The sequence below is a fragment of the Rousettus aegyptiacus genome, unplaced genomic scaffold (assembly GCF_014176215.1).
Source record: "Rousettus aegyptiacus isolate mRouAeg1 unplaced genomic scaffold, mRouAeg1.p scaffold_m13_p_11, whole genome shotgun sequence".
Taxonomy (NCBI): Eukaryota; Metazoa; Chordata; class Mammalia; order Chiroptera; family Pteropodidae; genus Rousettus; species Rousettus aegyptiacus.
This window is the reverse complement of record NW_023416286.1, coordinates 468,438-487,789: the sequence shown is the minus strand read 5'-3', so window position 1 is coordinate 487,789 and position 19,352 is coordinate 468,438. Positions and strand designations below refer to the sequence as shown.

Here is a 19,352-nt window from a genome sequence, read left to right as displayed (position 1 = left end):
GCGGAGGCTGTGCCGGTGAGTTCCCTGGGGCTCGGCTCTCGGGAAGAGCAGCGGGATCGTCTGGTTCGCTGACGCCTCTGTGGACACCCAGCCCAGGGGCACAGTGCATGTCACGCCCAGCAGAGCCCCCAGCCAGGAAAAGCTCTCCCCGGGGTTTCCAATTAGGCCACTACTTTACGGACTATTTAATGGGTTCCTAGTGCACTGCTGGCCTCATGTACCCTCAGTTCTCCAACTCACGTCTGCGCCTGGTGTCATGGTCCAGATTTTCATGTCATGACGAGGTGTATAATTTTAGACTTAGATTACTGTCATAAAACGTACTTAAGGATCTTCAAAAATAGTATAGTTAGTTAAGATGAAAGTAGCTTAAACCAGACAATGTGTAGTGTAACAGTAATAAGGTTTATAATATTTCGGCCTCAGAGCCTGAAGAAAAAGGAAACGGGAAGGAACAAGTTAGTATCGTTCTGGTGCCACGTTTTCTGCTTCCCTGACTCGTTCACGCATCCGCGAGTAAAGCATGCTTTTAACGATCCCAATAAGGAGGAGCCGGCCGTGGTCACCACACGGTACCAGAACAGTCCGCAAAACAAAGGTAGAAGAAGCACGTCAGAGAAGACGTTGCTGGATCGGTCCAGACTTGGAATGAAATTCTGCTCTGACTCAGAAAGGCTCACGGCGCTGATGGACGGATGCGTGGGAGGGGCGTGGGAGGGCTCCGCCCCCCGCCCCCGAAGGCCTGCCCCCCACTGCCACCCACGGGGGGGGGGGGGGGGGGGCGGTGCTTCTGCGGCTGGCCGCAAGCCGTGGAACCCGGAGCAAGTCACCGGCTGGTGGTGGCCGCGCTCGCACCCCGCGCTGCATGGGTGTCCCCGTTCGCGCGAGACGTGACGGACAGTATCGAGCCTTCTCGTGGGGGAAGGTGAATGAAGGCTCCGCAGCATGTTACAACGCGTGGAGACGGCGATGCTTTCACGTGTGCAGTTTCAAAATACACCGAGGGCCCTTTTCTGGTTTCTCGTTCAAAGGGGATGTTTTTTAATCCGATATTCCTTCAGCTTGACCCTTACACGAGAAGCCGTTGATGACGACTCGATCAAACTGCCATGTGTTTTTATAAAAAAGAATCTTGACATTATTGTCCAAATGATCATAAATATTTTTAGGTACATCTCAGCTCTTCGTGAAAAGCCATTGATTACCTCAATCAACTTTGGTATCTGAAAAAATATTAAGAACCATTAATTATGGTTAACATTCTAAAAGCAGCATCCCAGCTGAATTTCCAGTTTCCCCGATTATTGATAATTTTTCTGTATTGGAAAACGTTTGCTTTCCACGCCGTTTTGTTTTCCCTGGCTGTGGCAGAGCGGTGTTTCGCAGACTGTTCTAAGCCGTTAGGCTCGTCGGAATCTGGTCGGCAAGTGCAGCTCGCGCAGGCGCACCGGGCGTCGGGGTTCGGGCCCAAGCGGGTGTGGGGCTTCGCCAGCGTCTCTGCGCCCTGGCTCCCACTGTCCTTTGCACGCACTCGGGTTCCGCGCGACTCTCCGACTCGCCCACTGACCGTGGCAGCCGCTCCGCAGGCGACGTCGAAGGTGCTTCGCAGCCCTAGTGACAGTATCACAATTCAGTGCTACCGGTTACGTCTATTAATTCTGTACTTTAACGTTTAGGTTCATGGAGAATCTGCAAACGGAGATCCAAGAGATGGAGTTCTTTCAGTTTTCTAAAGGTTTGAGTTTCATGAGAAAAGAAGACTTTGCGGAGTGGCTCCTTCTATTCACTAACACTGAAAATAAAGATGTTTATTGGAAAAATGTGAGAGAGAGGCTGTCGGCAGGAGAGGTTAGTATGCCTTTTCGTTATGCTTGTGATGGACAGGAAGTAGGAAGTCCCACATCCCTGTTGTCCAGTCAAGTGGCTCCCACGTGGACCAGGACGAAGCCGCCGCGCGTTTCTGAGCGTGGGGTCAGGTGGGAGGGTGTTGCCCACGTACCGTCTTCCTGGGCCGGACTGTTGCCTGCGGCACACGCGGTGTGGCAGCCGCGAGCTTAGCATTTCCGGTAAGGGCAGGAAAGGGCAGGGAAGCACGAGCCAGTGCAAACGACAAGGTGCAAGGGTGTTCGGCCGTGAGAGGAGGTGGCCGTGGGCTTCGTCGGTGTATGACGTGACTGTGCGCCTAGAGAACACAAGGTGCAAAGTGAGAAACCGCTAGAAACAATAAAATCGACATAAAGGGCCTGTCGCGGTGCTACCGGGTGGGGTGGCAGGTCAGAAAATGCAGTAACACGTGCACGTGTGCACATGTGTGAAATGCACGAAGCGACGGCTGTCCACCTGTTGATAACGACTACCGTACAGCGGTGAGATTTCAAGTGAGTCTCATTTTGCATATTGTTTTTATAACATTTTACAGTGTGGTTCCGAAATTTTTTTGAAATGGGCATGTGTTTTTATATAATTTTTAAAGCTATTTCTGTAGTGAGGGAAAAGACACTAAAATATAAAGAAGAGCCCATTTATAATTGCAGTAGACATACATAATCGGAAGTAAATTTAATAAGAAATATGTGGGAAAAACTTTAAAGTCTCAATAGCCATAAAACTTCCCTAATGATAGAAACGTTCCCTATGATTGACTGGACAGTCTCAGCGTTATGGATACAGCAGTGCTCCCTGAGTGAGGCGGTGAGTGGGGTGGTTTTAGCAGTGAGCACAGCCCGGGCCTGCTGCAGTGCGAGGGGGGCGGGGCCGCACGCCTGCGCCCAGCACAGAGGCTCCCTTCTCGTGGGGCAGGGAGGCCTCCCACGGGCCACTCAGGGCCCGGGGCTGGTCCTGGCTTTGCCATCTCGGAGCTCCAGCGTCTGCAAAAAAAAAACACCACCGTCAGAGGCTGGGGTAGGAAAAGAAGGGGTGAGTCACATCCTGGCAACTACACGTTTCGACCTGGAGACACACGACCTGGCCATCGGCAGGCCTGGTCCCCCTAGCCCACCCAGCGGCGGAAGCGCGGCGGGCGGCGAGGGGGTTGGGAAGGGAGGGAGTCGGGAAGGGAGGGGGTCGCCGTGAGCACGTGTGACTCCCACGACAGCGCCGTGAACGTCTCGTGATGTCGGGGGCTGCGGTGTCTCTGTGCCTTCCCCTCAGTCTGCTGTGACCTGAAGCTGCTCCAAAAAAAAAAAAAAACTCTGAAAAAAAAAAATGCTGACCCAGCAAAAGGTATCAGCAGCTGTTGGTGACTAAAACCGTTACGGTGAATCCGACAGATCGATGAACAGAATATGGGGTCCAGAGAGAGACCCAGGTAGACGTGGGAATTCAGCATAGGGAAGTCACGGCGCAGATGAGTGGGGGGGAAGCCGCATTACGGACGGGGCGCCAGACCCTGGCCGGCGTGCGGGAGCGGACCGAGGTAAGCCGTGGCCACCGCCGGCCCCGGGCCAGGAGCGCCAGGCGGGGCAGGGCCTGCACCGTGCGCCGATGGAGACTGAGCGAGCGGAGGCGGGAACTCGGGGGGCAGCGTGAAAATGAAAGTGTCCCCGCCCCTCCTCCCGCCGAGTGTGACCATCAGAGTCATGAGGAAAGAGGAGCAGGAGGGCGCTGGCCTCGCACGGAGCCGGTGTCTAACCCGCAGGGGGGCCGGAGGCCAGGCCCCGAGAAGGGCCTGGCGTCCGCTGCGTTCGGGGTGCGCGCCCCTTGGTGACGCCGCAGCCCAGCCGCTGACCCACGAGTTCGGGTGCCCCGGGCCGGGCCTCCAGGCCCGCGCACAGCTCCCTGCCGAGTCCTCACCGGGCCCGGCGCCCACACCGAATGGCAGCGCTCGGCCCCGATGCCTGCACCCAGCCCCACGCGGCTCCCCACGGGCCGCCTCCAAACGCAGTGGCGTGGGCCGGGGCTCCCGCGCATGGCTGGAAGGGACCCAGCTCCGCCCACGGCAGCGGCCAGCGAGCGCCTTGCGCCGCAGCCCACAGTGGCCGGCGGCTCCCCGCGGGTCCTCAGGCCTCAGACAGTGGCTCTGGGCCTGTCCCGCATCGCAGACTTTTCACAGACCTGCTCAGAGAAGAGACGGTCACGAGCTCAGCGACAGGACGGCGAACTCGGGCGCGCGTTCCTAAGCTTATTTAATGTGCTGAAAAATCCCAACGAAAGCTCCTTTTCATTGTTCCGTTAGAGCATAAGTTTGGACGAGTTCAAGTCATTTTGTCGCTTCATGACCCACTTGGAGGACTTCGCCATTGCCATGCAGATGTTCAGTTTAGCCCACCGCCCCGTCAGACTGGGTAGGTTCCCTGAATGGTTCAGTCTGTGTCGTCTCTGGTCAATGTCACCTGGGGGACGCCAGCCATGGAGCCACTTACCAGCGAAACAGCGATCGGCCGTCTAACTACCCAGCGTGGTTATCTGCTTGCGGCAGCCGGGCCCGCGTCTGATGGTTGCTGGCTGCGTTTACTTTCACATTTTGTCCCGAGAAGGAGAGGGGGCTATTTGAGTTGGAAACATTGATTAGATTATAAAATAGCTGCTCGTCTCATCTTACGGTGACCTTCATGGCACCTCTGAGCCTAATGTATCGTTTGAATACCTTCTTGATGGTCATTTCCGTCTTTACTTCCCATATAATAAGTGCGTAGCTTCGTCTTTTTCTTCTCATGTTATGAAAGTCAGATTCTGTCCACTCGGACTGTGCCACACGGTGGGTGAGCTGTGTCCTTTCCCCCCTAGCGGAATTCAGGAGAGCCGTCACCGTCACCACGGGACAGGAGCTGTCCGACAACATCCTGGACGCCGTCTTCAAGATCTTTGATTTGGATGGCGACGAGTGTCTCAGCCACGGGGAGTTTCTTGGAGTGATGAAAAACAGGATGCACCGGGGATTATGGGTAACATTCTGAGTTTTTAAGTAACTGCGTGTTTACCTATAACTAAATGGACAGTGTAGCCTTGAATTTGAGCAAATGTATCATCTTAGGTGGCTTTTGCGTCATTTATAAAGAGACATTGTTACACGCAGGGTAGGGTCTAACATTTTTCTTTCCTTTTTTTTTTTTAAACTGAATCTAATTGCAAACTATTCAGAAATCACAGCCTAGAATTTTACTTTGGGCTCTGTAGTGAGACGCACCTAGATTCAAATCCCAGCCTTATCACCTATTTTTGAGCCTCAGATTCTTCATCTGTACAATGAGGAAACTAACAGAATCTACCGGAAAGAATTAGCATGAGAACTGGTTTTCTGAGCTGTGCTTTCCCCCTTAGTCGAGAGGAGTCACAGCCACACGGTATTTTTAATTCACGAAGCACACGCTTTCGTGCATTAAGTCTTCTTGAGGCTTCGCATCAAATATATTGTGACCCACAGTTTCTTTATAGTTTTAGCCAAAGTTAAATCAAAGTTTTAGACTCGTAATTTGTGTTCCACCATAACTAAAGTTTCCCAGAAAAAGAGAAACATTACGAAATGTTACAAAAGGGAAGCTTATGAAATCGTTACATTGTAAAACCAGCATGAGAAAGACGGGCGCCCAGTCGTCCTCATAGTGAGGGAGGGAGCTCCATGCGCGTGTGGTCCCTCCGCCCTCCGCCGCCCTGCGGACACGTGTGTCACGGCCGTGTGTCACCTCGCACCCTCTCTGCACGGTCCTGTCTCGGTCACCTTCTGCGGATTCGCTTGCAGGAAACGACCAGTTACGTCGCACGCGAGCGGCCATGCTTGACCTGGGGGACAATGACCCTCCGTCTCCACTTTCCATTAACAGGTACCACAGCAGCTGAGTGTGCAAGAATACTGGAAATGCGTGAAAAAAGAGAGCATTAAAGGAGTAAAAGAAGTCTGGAAGCAAGCTGGAAAAGGCCTTTCTTAGGAAAAGACCGTGTGCGAATTTTATTGCACCAAATGCGAGAATTTGGGATTTTTTTTTTTAAGTACCAGATGTTCATCTCATGGAGTCTTCGTTGATTTCCTTTGTAATATTAAGATGATTCACACTGCATTCTGATGGATAATTTCCCAACGAGACTTAATTAACAAACTCAGTAAAGAGAGAAGAAAGTATTCTTTTACAAAAGCAGATACTGGCTTCTGTCAGAAGGCCAAGGATCGAAGTAATGCTTCGCACTTTGCTAAAACGGAAAACCTAGTACTTCGCTGATGTAGTAGACCCAGCAGCACAGTGTGCTCTGTGCAAGGCCCGGGCGTTACAGACAACTGGGATTGGCACACGAGGCCAGGGTCGCCTCTGCACGCCCTGATGCTCAGCAGAGCGGACGCAGTGAACATCTCAGGTCCCTCGTGGGCGTCTGATTCCGCATCAACCTCGTGTGCACTTTCTTCCGGTTGGCTATATATTGATTGTCTTCCAAATAACATAAATGTCAATATTCTATCAGGAAACAGAATAAAGTATTCACAAAGATACAAAAATTACTGAGGTGTGTTGTGTTTTACATTTATGGCTTAAAAAAATGCACATCATTTTTTACATGTGAACACTCTCATCCCAAATTGGTTTATAGCCTTAAAAACTGGTGTTGGGAGAATCGTGATCACACAATCAGGATCTCTTGGGATTTATTGGGTTGTAGGTAAATGTTTAAAATGGCACTAAAAATTAATTGACATTAAATGTAAAATATTACAAAATGGCATATTTTTAAACTAAATAAAAATTATTTTTAAAACATATGCTTCTCAAATAAGAATATCGCAAACATGGAAAACGTATTTTACCCCCTGGGTGAATAGGGACCCCGAGACGGGGCTGGGCAGGGCGGGCACCAGAGGAGCCTGGGCGTCTGGTGCGGGGAAAAGGCAGGCTCAGAAATGACAGGCGTGTCAGCGGACAAGGCCAGCTTGAGGGGCGCCCCTGGCCAAATCTGGTACAATCTGAGCACCAAGGAAATTAATGTCAGTTACGGACTGTAACCTACCAAATAAAATAACTAGGATCTTAAACTGGAAATCAGCTGCTTAGTTACTGGAGCAAGAGAACCTCTCCCCTAACCATGGTTAAAGGGAAGGGCCTTGAAATCATCCACTAGATTGTGAGATGCACTCTTAACAGCATAGTGCAAGATTGACCAGTGGTAAACACTTCTGTCCATCAACAGATGAATGGAAAAACAAAATGCGGCGTGTACATACAGTGGACCACTGTCCAGCCTTAAAAAGAGTGACGTTCTGACACGCTACGGATGGATAGACCTTTAAACATCCTGCTGGTGAAACGGGCCACACAGGACGAACACCGTGCAGCTCCGCCTGCTCAGGCGCCTGTGGTGGGTCCTAGAGGCGGCAGGTGGGGGCAGGGCGGGGAGAGATTGCTGCTCCACCACCAGGGAATTTTGGTTTGGGGTGGTGAAAAATTTTGGAAATACATAGTGGTGGTGGTTACACAACATCGTGAATGTAATTTAATGCCATCAAAGTGTCCATATTAAAAAGGGTCAATTTTACGTTTTATCTATTTCACAATTTTTTAAAGTTAGTACTGTGATCTACCAATAAACACTGAATTGTACCCTTTACTTGGTAAACTATATGGTATGTGAATTATATCTTGAAGTTGTTTTTAAAAAATATATAGCCGAGTTTAACTAATGGGTGATAGCTCAAGAAAAAGTATTGAGAAAGGGGAAAGCCAACAAAGGACTCATATCCCGGCCAGTGGTTCTCGGCCAAGGGAGACCTAATTTACGCCCAACTGCCAGCACCAGTTTTAAAAATTATTTTGTAATGCCCTTTTAACTGCCCTGAAATGAAATTCATAGGTAATGTAACCTTACTTTTTTTTAGTCGCATAAGGCACTAACTTAAGTAAAGGCGCTTATAATAAAGTAATATGTAATCAAAGTTTGTATATTTGGGCAATACTAGAATACCAACGAACTATTTATATTTTTCTAAAATACTCCTAAGGTCATTACCATCTAGAATATATCTATATCCATATCTGACTTGGCCTGAGACTCTAGGGACACTTGAGTGAGGGAGATGAGGTAGGAGCCAGGTTTCCCAAAAAGCAGGGTCTGACCTCTGCCCCCAGCCAGAGGAAGCCTGTGGGCACTGTGGCCAGGAGAGAAGGAGCCATCTAGAAGTCTCCCCATTGTGGTGTCCTCCGCCTGATCTATCCTAGCTCTGAAAGCCTCGATAATAAAGTGGGGCTTCACTGTCCTGGACTTGCTTTTCTTTGAAATATCCTTGGCCTGGGGCCTAGGTCGAGGGGACCCTGGGGAAGAAGGAAGGTCCATCTGGCTGTTTTTCCTCTAGTGCTGACTGGCTGACTCCTTCCTGTCACTGCACAGGAAGGCCACCCAAGCTCATGCCACCCAAGCTCATGCCACATCTCGTCTTTTACGACACTGTCCCTAGCTGTCTACATTTATTTGTATACCTAATATCCGTCCTCACTAGAACATAAACTCCATGAGGACGCCGACTTCTCGTTCCGTCTCCATCCCTCCCTACAATGGGGATTATCCTTAACCTGGCATAGCATAGCTGCTGAATATTCACACAGAGATCAATGTTGGTTTCTCAGGGCGCGGTACTTAGACCACCTGGGGATATTTCTTAAAAATTTGATTTCTCGGACCCTGCCCCAGACCTTCATAGTTGGAATCTGTAGGAATGGGCTCAGAAGTCTGCAATTTTAATAAACTCCAGATTATTTATATATATAGAGAGAGATATATATAGATATAGATATAGATATAGATATGAACATAATAAAAAAATAAACAGTATGGATTTTGGTAATTCACCAAGAGAAGGTGAGGTAGTGAGCAGGAAATGGATCTGAGTGGCTAAGGAAAAGCATTCGCTCCCTAGTAGCCAGAGAAATGCGGATTAAAAACAGAATGCTGAGTTCCGAGTATCACTCTAGCAAACAGTAGAAGTCTTGAGAATGACAAGTGCTCCTGTGGACCTAGGCGTGGGATCCCTCGGGCGCTGCTGTGCACCCCGTGACCCGAAGTCTCACTCTTGGCTAGATGCCCCCAGAGAAACAGCACAGACCTACATGAGGGCAAGTTCAAAGACGCTCAGCCCAGTACCAATACGCAGCAGTGGGAACTACAGGGGCCGAGTGTCCATCACCAAAGAAGTGTCTAGAAAAATGCAGCGGGTGCCTGCTAGGGATGCTGGGCAGGAATTATAACCTGGGACGGTACGGGTGGGCCAAAATATAACATTGAATTTAAAACAAACGACCGATAGCAACTACAGTTTACATAAGGTAAAAATACATACAAAAACAGCAGTGTCGGCAGAAGGGAAGAGGGGAGGCAATGGCAAGAACTGGGGTGAAGGGGGAAACAATCGTGAAACGAAATTCTTAGACCAAGGACGATGCTTTGCCTCAAAATGAGGCGGACGACCAACTCTGCGTTCAAAGTCCCACGAAAAACAAAATAGCCGCGTAAAAGACCTGAGGTCGGCAACGTCACCTAACAGTGGCTTCGTGTTACGATTTAATAGGATAATGTACCCGGAGAAAACCCGTCTCATGATCGTACATCGGAGTTCTCTTCAGAAACCAAAGAAATAAGAACAGAACGGAGGTAAGTTTTTATTTAAAGGAAGTGGGGGGAGGGAACCCACTAACCTGGAATTCTGTATCCAGCCACATTTAGAGAAATTTCCTGATATTCCCTAGAGGAGTTATGGACCAACTGCAAAGTCAGAGTTTGATGCGAATTACAAAAATCAGGGAACAGGTAAGGACAGGCAGCTCAGGACCGGCGAGGAGTTGAGTTTTATTTGATGAAAATTGCATGCCCGCAAAAGCTGGGGTGCAAAATGACACCAATAGCACGCCAGCACCCTAGAATAAACGGGACAAAAAGGCGAGGTGCAGGGAGAAGAACCTTAGGCAGGAAAACGAAAGGAATCCGCGGGTCGCGGGCGGCGGCTCTGCAGTTCCACGTGAGAAAGTAAATACAAGAGGCGAGCACCGCGCGACCGCCACGAGGTGGCGCTGTCGCCCCTCTGAACGGTTCCCGCCCGCGCCCGCCGAGGCGAGCACCGCGGGGCCGCCACGAGGTGGCGCTCTCGCCCCTGAACGGTTCCCGCCCGCGCGTCCCCCGGCGCCGCCGCCCCAACCCGCGGCGCGGAGCCCACGCCGCCAGCCCGTGGGGAGCGCGGCCTCTGTGCGGAGGGAGAGGCGTCTTCGGGCCGCCTGGCAGCACGTGGCCGCCGGCCGGCGTCGCCGCTGCACCAGCCCGTCCCGAAGCCCGCGGCCGTCCCGCCTCTGCCGGCAGCCTCGCGGGGGGTGGACGGGAGGAACTGTCTGGCCTGCAGCATTTCTGACGCCGCCTTTGACACGACACGGGGACAGCCCGCAGCCCTCCCCCCCTCCCCCGCGCCAAACTCCGCAGTCCAAGGAGAAGGAGCGGCGTGCTCGCTGCAGCGTCATTGCACGTGGGAAAAAGCTGGGGCGCTCTCGCCTGTCCCGTGACGGCGGGGACGCGCGCGGTGCGATGGCCGTGCCGCCGGCTGCCAGGCGGCGGCCCACGATGAAGGAATGCACCACGATGAATGAATGCACCACGATGAATGAATGCACCACGATGAATGAATGCACCACGATGAATGAATGCACCGCGTCCGCGGGGCTGGGGGGCCGAGCTGTTGTCGCTCTGTCCCGCACTCGTGTCTGCTCCGCGATGCCGGGCAGGACCCGGGCCAGGGTCGCTGGGCCCTGCAAGGGTGCGGGAGCGCAGGGACGCGCCCCGCTGCTGGGGTCCCGCCAGCGGCGCCCGCCGCAGCCTCGCCCCAGCGGCAGCTGGTACCAGCTCCCCGCGCTACTGTCATTACTGTTTTGGCATCACCAGAACCAGCTCATTGTGTCCTCCGGGAGAACCAGCCCCAACTGGCAGGCGCCCGCCCCCAGCAGGACCCACCTTCCCCCCCTCACCCCAGCTTCGCGATTCTGACGGCCACAACCTCTTCTCCCCCGCCGGGGCCTTGGGCGGCATCTCCTCCCGCAGGTCCCTTCTCTGATGTTCCTCAGTCCTCTGACGCCTGTTAAACCAGTTCCTCACATTGACCTTTCCTCTGTGGCGATACTTAACATGGACCTGGACTGGAGCAGCCACCACGAGCAGGGAAGTACACGCAATGGGGACAGGTAATCAGACTGGCAGGCGGGCAGCCGCACGTGTGCGTTAGAAGGAATGTACAGACACCTGTGCGTGTGCCGCAGGTGGACACGTACATGCAAGGGCTTAAGTACACATTTCGCATCGACTACACATATACCACACACTCACACCTCCTGTCTAAAATTCCCGCTCATCCTCACAGCGAGCACTCTGTTCCGCAGAAGACAGGGGTCTCTGGGGGCTACGACGAATTCTACGACTGTCGGAACTTGTTAATGACAAAGCTGGGGTTTGAATCCAGGTAGCGCCGACTCCACGATCTGCCTTTTTTCTACTATGCCCAAGGTCTGTGTGTCCTTAACCGCATCCCACATCAATCCCTAGGCTAGCACACAAGTGGTTTTTACCTCATAACGTAAACAAACGACCACACTGTCCTAGAGAATGTAACCACCGCGTGCTTCTGTGGCCGAGCCACGAGAGTTCGAGGAGACTGCAGGCTAGTTAATGTGGCTGTTGCTTTTTGCCCAAGTGCTGAGCCCACAATGCCAGCAAAGCAAACCTAGTCCCTCCTCCCAAAAGCGTTCGGTCTAGGGAAGGTGTCTAATAAAATCATCACGCAGAGGAGAGGTGCCTCAGAGGCTTATAGGGGGACCTTCGGCTGCGTGGGTACAGGGCCATTCCAAACGCCGAGCACACACCCCACACACGTGCACAGATAAACACACAAACACACACATAAATGCACAAACACATGAACACGCAAATGCACAAACGCGAACACACACACATAGACACAAACGCCCCTCTGCCACCTGGAGTGGCACGTCCCCTGGGCTTTTGTTGGCTGGGGACTTGCCAGTCCTCACTCCAGAGTGACCTCAGGGCGAGATCCCAGCAATGAAGGTGGAGCTGTGTGATGTTCCCTGAAAACCACGCCCCTCTGGCCAGGAGACAGCACCGTTTCCATGGCAGCAGCCACGCCCAGCTTTCCCCTGCGACCTGGCTGCAGTCAGTAATGAGGCCTGCACCCTCCATGGACAAGTGCCCAGGCTTCTGGGCGACAGACACCCCCCCACCACCACCACGATGCGCAAACACAGATCTCACCAGACCAGAAACTCTTGCTGTGTCAGGGCCAGGAGTCTGTTTGTCGCCCCACCGCCACAGCTAAACTTCTGAACTCCCTTTTGGCCGCATTTTATTAGCCAAGGAACAGCTCATCAGTGAACTGTGCAGCAGAGGAAAAGCGACGAGCCTGTCACGGCCACGGCCCACAGACGGCGTGTGGATTAGTGGGCAAAGCCGCAGACACACAGGGTAGTCACATAGCCTCACGGCGCCTCTCCCCAAACTGGACTCCCGTGATGGCTTCAATGGATGTCCACAGTTCCCTGACAGCCCTCCCTCCGACTGAACTGAATTTTCTTCCTTCGAGTGTGGCTGGACTTCATGACTGCTTTCTAATGAATAGTGTGGTGTGACTTCACGGTGGAGACAGCCCCTTAACCAAGCGATGGAAGCTAATGCCACAGTAAGAAGGCATGTCGTGTCTGCCCGCCAGGCAGGCCGTGAGGAGCGGGGCGCCGTCTCTGTGTTTTTCTTCCCCAAGATCCATAGCCCAGTCTACCAGAAAACAGACAAATGCAAATTGGGGGATATTCCACAAAACACCTGACTGGCACCTTGTGCGTTTTCCATGCAAAGCCAGAAAGGCCTGGAAGGCAGCCCGAGACTGGAGGAGACGGAGATGCGACTACTAAATGCAGTGTGGGCCCCGGCACAGAACGGGGCGCTGGGGGGAGAACTGGGGAACGCAGGCTGCCTTTCCATTCAGTGCTGTGCCGCTGCTAGTTCCGTAGTTTCGATAAACACGCCACAGTCACGGAAGGTGTCACCTTTGGGGAAGCTGGGCAGAGGAACTCTGCACTATCTTAGTAACTCTTCTGCAAATTTAAAACTATTTCGGAATGAAAAGATTTTTTAAAAAGGGGGAAAACGCCGCCGTGAGCTGGAGCCCGGCTCTACGCACCCACACAGCGTTTCTGCTGCTGACGCGCCGAGGGAAAGTCGCTCTCGCACGCAGCCAAGTCACGCTCTGTGGAGGAGAGGTCAGACCCGTAAGGTTGGGGCTGACCCCTCAGCAGCCAGGCGAGGCCACACGGGGACTCAGGTGAGCCGGGCCTGAAGGAGGCGTGGGAAGTACAGGGCGAGGGGACTCTGGGCAGAGCACACAGGTGGGGGCAGCACCGAGGGAAGGAAGGAAGGAAGCCACGGGGACACGAGTGAGGAGGACCAGGAGCAAGCCGGGGAGAAAGGGCCGAGATGGGGGGCACGGGCTGCGGGGCCTCCGAGGCGGGCAGGCTGGTGCCGGCCACGCAGGCGCTCAGCGGGGTCGATTCTCCGAAGGCCCACTCCTATCGTGGCATAGATGTTGGGGAACAGAATGCCAGCGAGAACAAGGGTGGCACCAAGCCAAGATGTTGTCTCTGTCCCCGGGCTGAGGACAGTGCCTGGCGCCAAGCAGTGTTTGCCGAATGAGTGAGTGAATGAGGCAGGAATGCGGCCGGCACGGGAGGAGGGCGGCGTCAGCCCGGCCTGCAGGTAGGGAGCAGGTGAGGGGCTCAGAGGCAGGTGAGCTGAGCAGGCTGCCTGCTTCCAGAAGCCGCTCCCCCGCCCTCCTCCCCTCCCCCGGACCTGGGAGCCACCATCAAAGGACTTGCCACGTTCCCTGACTCATGAGTTCCTGACGCCAGACGCAGCCCTTCTGAGGTTCTCCAAGAATATTTGCGTTGTTGGGAGAAGTGGGAGGAATGGTTTTACGTTTCTTCGTGGGTTTCGGCCGACCCCCCACTTTTACGGCTTGACATTTTCAAAAGGCCGCGGTCCGACTCGGCCCCCTGCAGCAGGAAGCCAGGCGGAGGCCCGTGTAGGCCGCGCTTCCCATGTTGATATTAATCACCACCTGCTACTACTGTACTTCAGGCATCGTCTTCTTCATGATTACGAAAGTATTACATGTTTTTGCAGAACCGTGGAAAATACAAAAGCAATCTCTGGCACTAACGTTCTGCCCCCGTCTTTCCCCCATGCACCTTCAGATAAAAAATAAACGTTGCGTTTATTCAGTTTACATTCACCACAGTTACCGAGCTGGCTGATTGTAACTTCCTCTTTTCACATGTTTTCTGTTTCCACTCCCTTTTTGTTGCTCTTTTGACCTTCCATTGGACTGAGGAAGTTTTCTGTTTTGACTGGCACATGGTTTCCTAGCTACCAGTGTCCCTCCCCAGACCTCAGTTCAGAACTAGAACTTAAAATGGCATTTTGACATTCCAAGCTGGTCCTAACAGTGGGGACGCCATAGATCCAGTCACCAGGCCAGCTGGTGGCTTGGTTCACTTCCAGGTCAGGGAGCTTCAGTGTGTCCTCCTGTCTCTGTTAGGAGCCACCATCCTGGGGGCTGATCAGCACAATTTTTATTCTGCTTCATCTATTGGGGGCTGGGGAAGAGGGAGGTTGGGGATGGAGGTTTGAACCTGGGTTTGTTGCTTTTCTATTTTTAGATTTACATCTACCACTGCCGTTTTGGGAGCAGAGTGGGTGCGTCAAAGTTGATCTGAAGTCTTACACAGCTTCCTTATCTCCTTCTCCACTGTCGCACTCCGGTTGTGTTAAGCCATCTGATTTGTAGCACTGCGGTCCCACAGCCCTAGGAAACTAACAGGTGTGTCCAAGCGCGTTGGACGCGGCAGGACCGGAAACGCGGTTCGGAGGAGCGCGGAGTCGCGGGCTGCACAGCGGGGCGACCGGGCCCTGCTGCGGTCACCGGCATTGCTGACCGGACGCTCCGCCCGTGCGGAAACCCTCGGAGGCGCAGGCGGCGTCTGGGGTCAGGGAGAGAGCTGCGGCTCCCGCCGCCCGGCCAAGCTTCAGCTCGGCTTCAAACCGACAGACGCCACGCGGCTCGCGCCCTGCCTCACAGGCATCTACCGGGTCGTCCGCCTTGGAGAAGCGAAGGGGTTCGGCCCGAGGTGCCGGCCACAGGGTGTTGAAGCGCGGTTCGCCGGCAGGGGCGCACCCCGCCCACTGGGGGCGTGACGCAGCGTGCGTCCCGCTCCCGCACTGGGTGGCAGGGTCCCGACCGACTCCAGACCGGCCCTGCGAGAGCGGGGTGCGCAAGCCGAGAGCGCCCACCGGCAGGCTCGCCCGTCCCGGAAGTGTTTACCGTCAGGCCCCGCCTCCGCCCACTCGACCGCCCCTCCCCCTGGGCGGTCCTGAGCCGAGGCCACGCCCCTAACGCGCAGGGGCGCTTCTTCTGGCCGCGGGAGCCCCGCCCGTTGGGGGCGGGGTCTGCGTGGCGAGGGGCGGAGCCGCAGGGAGCTTGGTCGCGGAACTGCGCCTGGCCTGATCGGGGGCGGGGCCTGGCGCGGCAGGAGGCGGGGCTGCGGCGGGCCGGCCTCGGGGGGCGGGGCCTGCTGGGCGCGGGGCTGCGGCGGGCCGGCCTCGGGGGCGGGGCCTGGCGCGGCAGGAGGCGGGGCTGCGGCGGGCCGGCCTCGGGGCGGGGCCTGCTGGGCGCGGGGCTGCGGCGGGCCGGCCTCGGGGGCGGGGCCGCGGGCGAGCTGCTGCCGAAGCGCCCGCGTCGCAGGCCGGGGCCCCGCGCTCCTCACCGCCGCGGTGCTGCAGCCGCCCGCCGAACATGGCGCCGGGGCGGTTCTGGCGCTGCTGCCAGCGCGGCGTGGGCTGGGTGCCGGTGCTGTTCATCGCCTTCGTGGTCGCCTGGTCCTACTACGCGTACGTGGTGGAGCTGTGCGTGTGTGAGTACCGGGGGCCTGGGCGGCGGCCGCGGCCCGTGAGCGGCCCTCCGGCGGCGCCGCGGCCCGGGACGGGGCGCCGGCAGCGCAGCGCTTCCCGGAGCGGGGCGTCGAGCTTCGCGGAAGTGCCGGGCGTGCGGCTGCGGCGGCGCGACGGGGCGCGTTTCCGCCGGCGGCGGGCAGGCCGGTGGCCGTCGTGGCGCGGGGCCCGGGGCGCCGGCCCGCGGGGACGTGCATCAGTCCGCGGCCGCCGCGGCTCCGGAACGCTGCGCGCGGACCGACGGCGAGCGGGACGCGTCGCCTCTTCGTGGCCGTTCGTCCCGCGGCTCCCCGCTCCGCCCCCCTCGGTCCGAGGTCGCGTTCTGCGCTCCCCGCTGCCACTCCCCTCGGCAGCTCTCGTCCCCGGCGTCGCCCCCGTGCCGCGCAGGAGCGGGGGGCCTTCCGCACCCCTCCAGGACGCAAGGTGCCGCTTTGAATAGGTGATTACGGCGGGAGGAAGTTGGTTGTCCTCGGAGCGCTAAGGGCTGCGGCTCTGTGACATTGAGCGGTGGCCCTGTCCGTGCAGAGATTTCGGACTTGCTCCGGCCCCCTCCGGGGCGTCCCATGTGTCTGCTGCTCGTAGGCGGCAGCTGTTCGCGGAAACTTAGGGCCGCAGGGTCAGCGGTGTTCCTGAGAGCAGCCCCTCGGTGGCCCGGGATGACCTAGTCTCAGTGTCCAGCCTGAGCCCACAGCTGCCTAAAGGACCGATGTTATATATACTTAAAAAAAAAATGCCACATAAGATAGATAGGAATGTCGGGGTGCAAAGCTGGGCTTCCACCCCCTTGGAGGTGGTACCTGAGGACGTGCAGTTACGGCTCTCAGATAAGCACCTGCTTACAGCCGCACCTGCTTACAGCCGAGGCCGGCGAGGGTAGGCTTCTGAATGCAAATGTCCACCTGTAAGACAGTTATTTTGTACCCGTAGGATATTTAATTTCGAGAAAAACTATTTGTGCAAGTTGGCCCAGAATTAATTCGTCATGGGATATATTTCCAAATAATAACCTGTTGAGTAGTGTTTGGTCTTATCCTTTTGGATATCAAAGTGTTTGCCAAAAACGATGCTTGAATCATTAAACAACTAGAGTCAGGTATTTCTTGAGGCAACTCCCAGAAGGGGATGGTGACCATAGGATCCTTACCCGTTTATGACAATGCTTTATCTCATTTACTCTAAAGTGGGCATTTATTCCAAAAGTTGCGCCAGCCTTAGTGCCGTTGGAAGATTATTCCCACCCAGTTTTAATGCCGCAGCAGTTCTGAGTAAAGCTTCTGAAGGAACACTAAAAACGTGTGTTTATGTTGAAACCACATTTAACCTATCAAAAGGTGCCGTCAGAGGTAAAGAAAGGAAATGGTCGTGAAGTGAGCAGGGCTGTGTGCCAGTGGGCGCGGAGGGTGGCCTGGTCCTCTGCTCTGAGCCCCCAGCATCTCTGCAGGGTCATACCCCGGGATTGCATTCGGTTAAAGCATTCTGCAACACCGAAGGCCCGGTGCTGGGCCCTGTGGGGACAGCTCTTCCACGGGGCCCGGGCCCGCGCTTGATGCTTCTGACTTCCAGTGTTGAACGAGGGAGGATTTGGGAGGTCTGCAGCGTCGCTGGACTGGACAGTGGAGCGCAAAAGCTCGTTCACTGCCCTATAAAACTGCCCTTTGAACTGCTTGTGTATATTTGTGTTTTCATGAGCACAGACCCGCCCACTGAAACATATCGATATATAACTTTATAGGAGCTTCAAATTGAGTGAAGTGTGTGTTTTACTTAAAGTGCTGTGTAAGTAATTTTTAGAGAATTTTCAGCTTCTCGTATTTATCAAACTAGATGGGAGGGATGATAATGATGATATCTTTGCATGTGTTTATTTATTACTCATAATAATCTCCGTGAAGGTGAGTGATCTGTCCAGGAGCGTGCAGCGGGCGCATGGCGCAGTCAGAACTGGGGCTCCTCCAGGGCCCGCGTCTCTGCCGTTGGCTGCGGTGTGAGGCGAGGCTGCCCGTTTTTCCAGAGCCGGATATCGGGCAGATTTCAGTCTCATTCATGACCCACTCGTGTAAGGCAGTTCTTCTGAAAGGTAGCAGCAGAAGGCTCCTAAGTAACTCAGGTAATAAAAATGCCTAGCACTCCGTAGGACACTAGAACAGAGGAATTGTGTTTGAGGGGCCCGCATTTCATCACGGCCTCTGAAATTTCCTCATTTTGTAACTACACAGACACACACACACAATCCGTAACTCCTATTATGGGAAGGAGTGAGATTGAGGATGAAATTGAGTACGGAGCAGTGAATCTCAGGCGGCCACTCACAGGGGCGATAAGCAGAGGATGGTTAAGTGATCAGTAGCAGTGGCGCCTGGCTTTAAACTGAAATTCTCCTTCGGTTTTCCCCCAGGACTGGTAGTCACACTTACGAATTTAATTATCAGCGGGTTCACCAGTTTTTTCACTTTATTCAAGACGATTGTTGAGGTCCCCGGGGCTGTCCTAGAACCTCCTGTTCGGCTCCTTTGTACCTGGCAGCGGCAGTTGACCCTCTCGTTTGGCATGTAGGGGACCTCGGAGAGTCTAAGGTGATCTAATTCGGTCTCTGTTTGCTCCTGAGGAAAATGTTGCTTGGTAGAACTATGTGGTTTGTGCAGAGATTGTTAAGCCTTTTATATTTTTCAGAGAGAAATATGGGTCTCTATATCTAATACATGTCTCCTTCATAATTCTTTCAAGTGTGCGATGAGACGGAATAAATAGTTTAACCATCACCTTTGAGCGCCCGGTCTTGACACAATTGATTTCAGTGTTTTATTGACTTCAAAAGGATCAGCTTTTGATTTCCTTGATTTTTCTGTTTTTAATTTCATCTATTTCTTATCTAATATTGTTTTCTTTTATTTTGGATTTAATTCACTCTTTTTCTAGTTTATTAATGTGGACGTAATTGACCTGAGTCCTTTCTTAGGTGTTCAGTCCTATAAATTTATCCCTAAATACTGCTTTATTTGCATCTTATCAATTGTGATGTTATATTTTCATTCAATTCAAATTATTTTCCTGTTTCACTTTTGATTTCGTCTTGACCCATGGGTTATTTTAGAAGTATACTGTTTACTTTGGGGTTATTCAGGGATTTTCCAGGTATCTTTTGTTACTGATTTTAAAATTTAATTCCATATGGTCAGAGAACATACTTTGTGTGACTTGAGTCCTTAAAACAGGGGTCCCCAAACCCCGGGCCACGGACTGGTACTGGTCCATGGCCTGTTAGGAACCGGGCTGCACAGCAGGACGTGAGCAGGGTGGAGCAGGCGAGCGAAGCTTCTGTATCTGCAGCCGCGCCGAGGGCCAGCATCACCGCCTGGGCTCCACCTCAGACCACCAGGCATTAGATTCTCATAGGA

General features: G+C 54.0%; 2 protein-coding genes across 4 annotated transcripts in view; both read left to right on the top strand.

Annotated features, from left to right (window-relative positions):
* The window catches only part of MICU2 (mitochondrial calcium uptake 2), a 36,485-nt gene extending 30,058 nt beyond the window's left edge, over positions 1-6,427 (top strand). Inside the window, exons 9-12 of the mRNA XM_016152176.2 lie at positions 1,677-1,848; positions 4,175-4,283; positions 4,726-4,883; positions 5,760-6,427. Coding sequence (XP_016007662.2) covers positions 1,677-1,848; positions 4,175-4,283; positions 4,726-4,883; positions 5,760-5,864 — 544 coding nt within the window. The 3' untranslated portion in view covers positions 5,865-6,427. The remainder of the gene's footprint in view (positions 1-1,676; positions 1,849-4,174; positions 4,284-4,725; positions 4,884-5,759) is intronic.
* Positions 6,428-15,708: 9,281 nt separating this feature from the next.
* Positions 15,709-19,352, top strand: part of ZDHHC20 (zinc finger DHHC-type palmitoyltransferase 20) — a 41,034-nt gene continuing 37,390 nt past the window's right edge. The window contains exon 1 of one of the 3 annotated variants that reach the window (XM_016152127.2): positions 15,709-15,920. In XM_016152127.2, the coding sequence (XP_016007613.1) occupies positions 15,803-15,920 (118 nt within the window). In that variant the 5' untranslated portion in view covers positions 15,709-15,802. The remainder of the gene's footprint in view (positions 15,921-19,352) is intronic. The other 2 variants (XM_016152131.2, XM_016152123.2) reach the window with 2 other exon arrangements.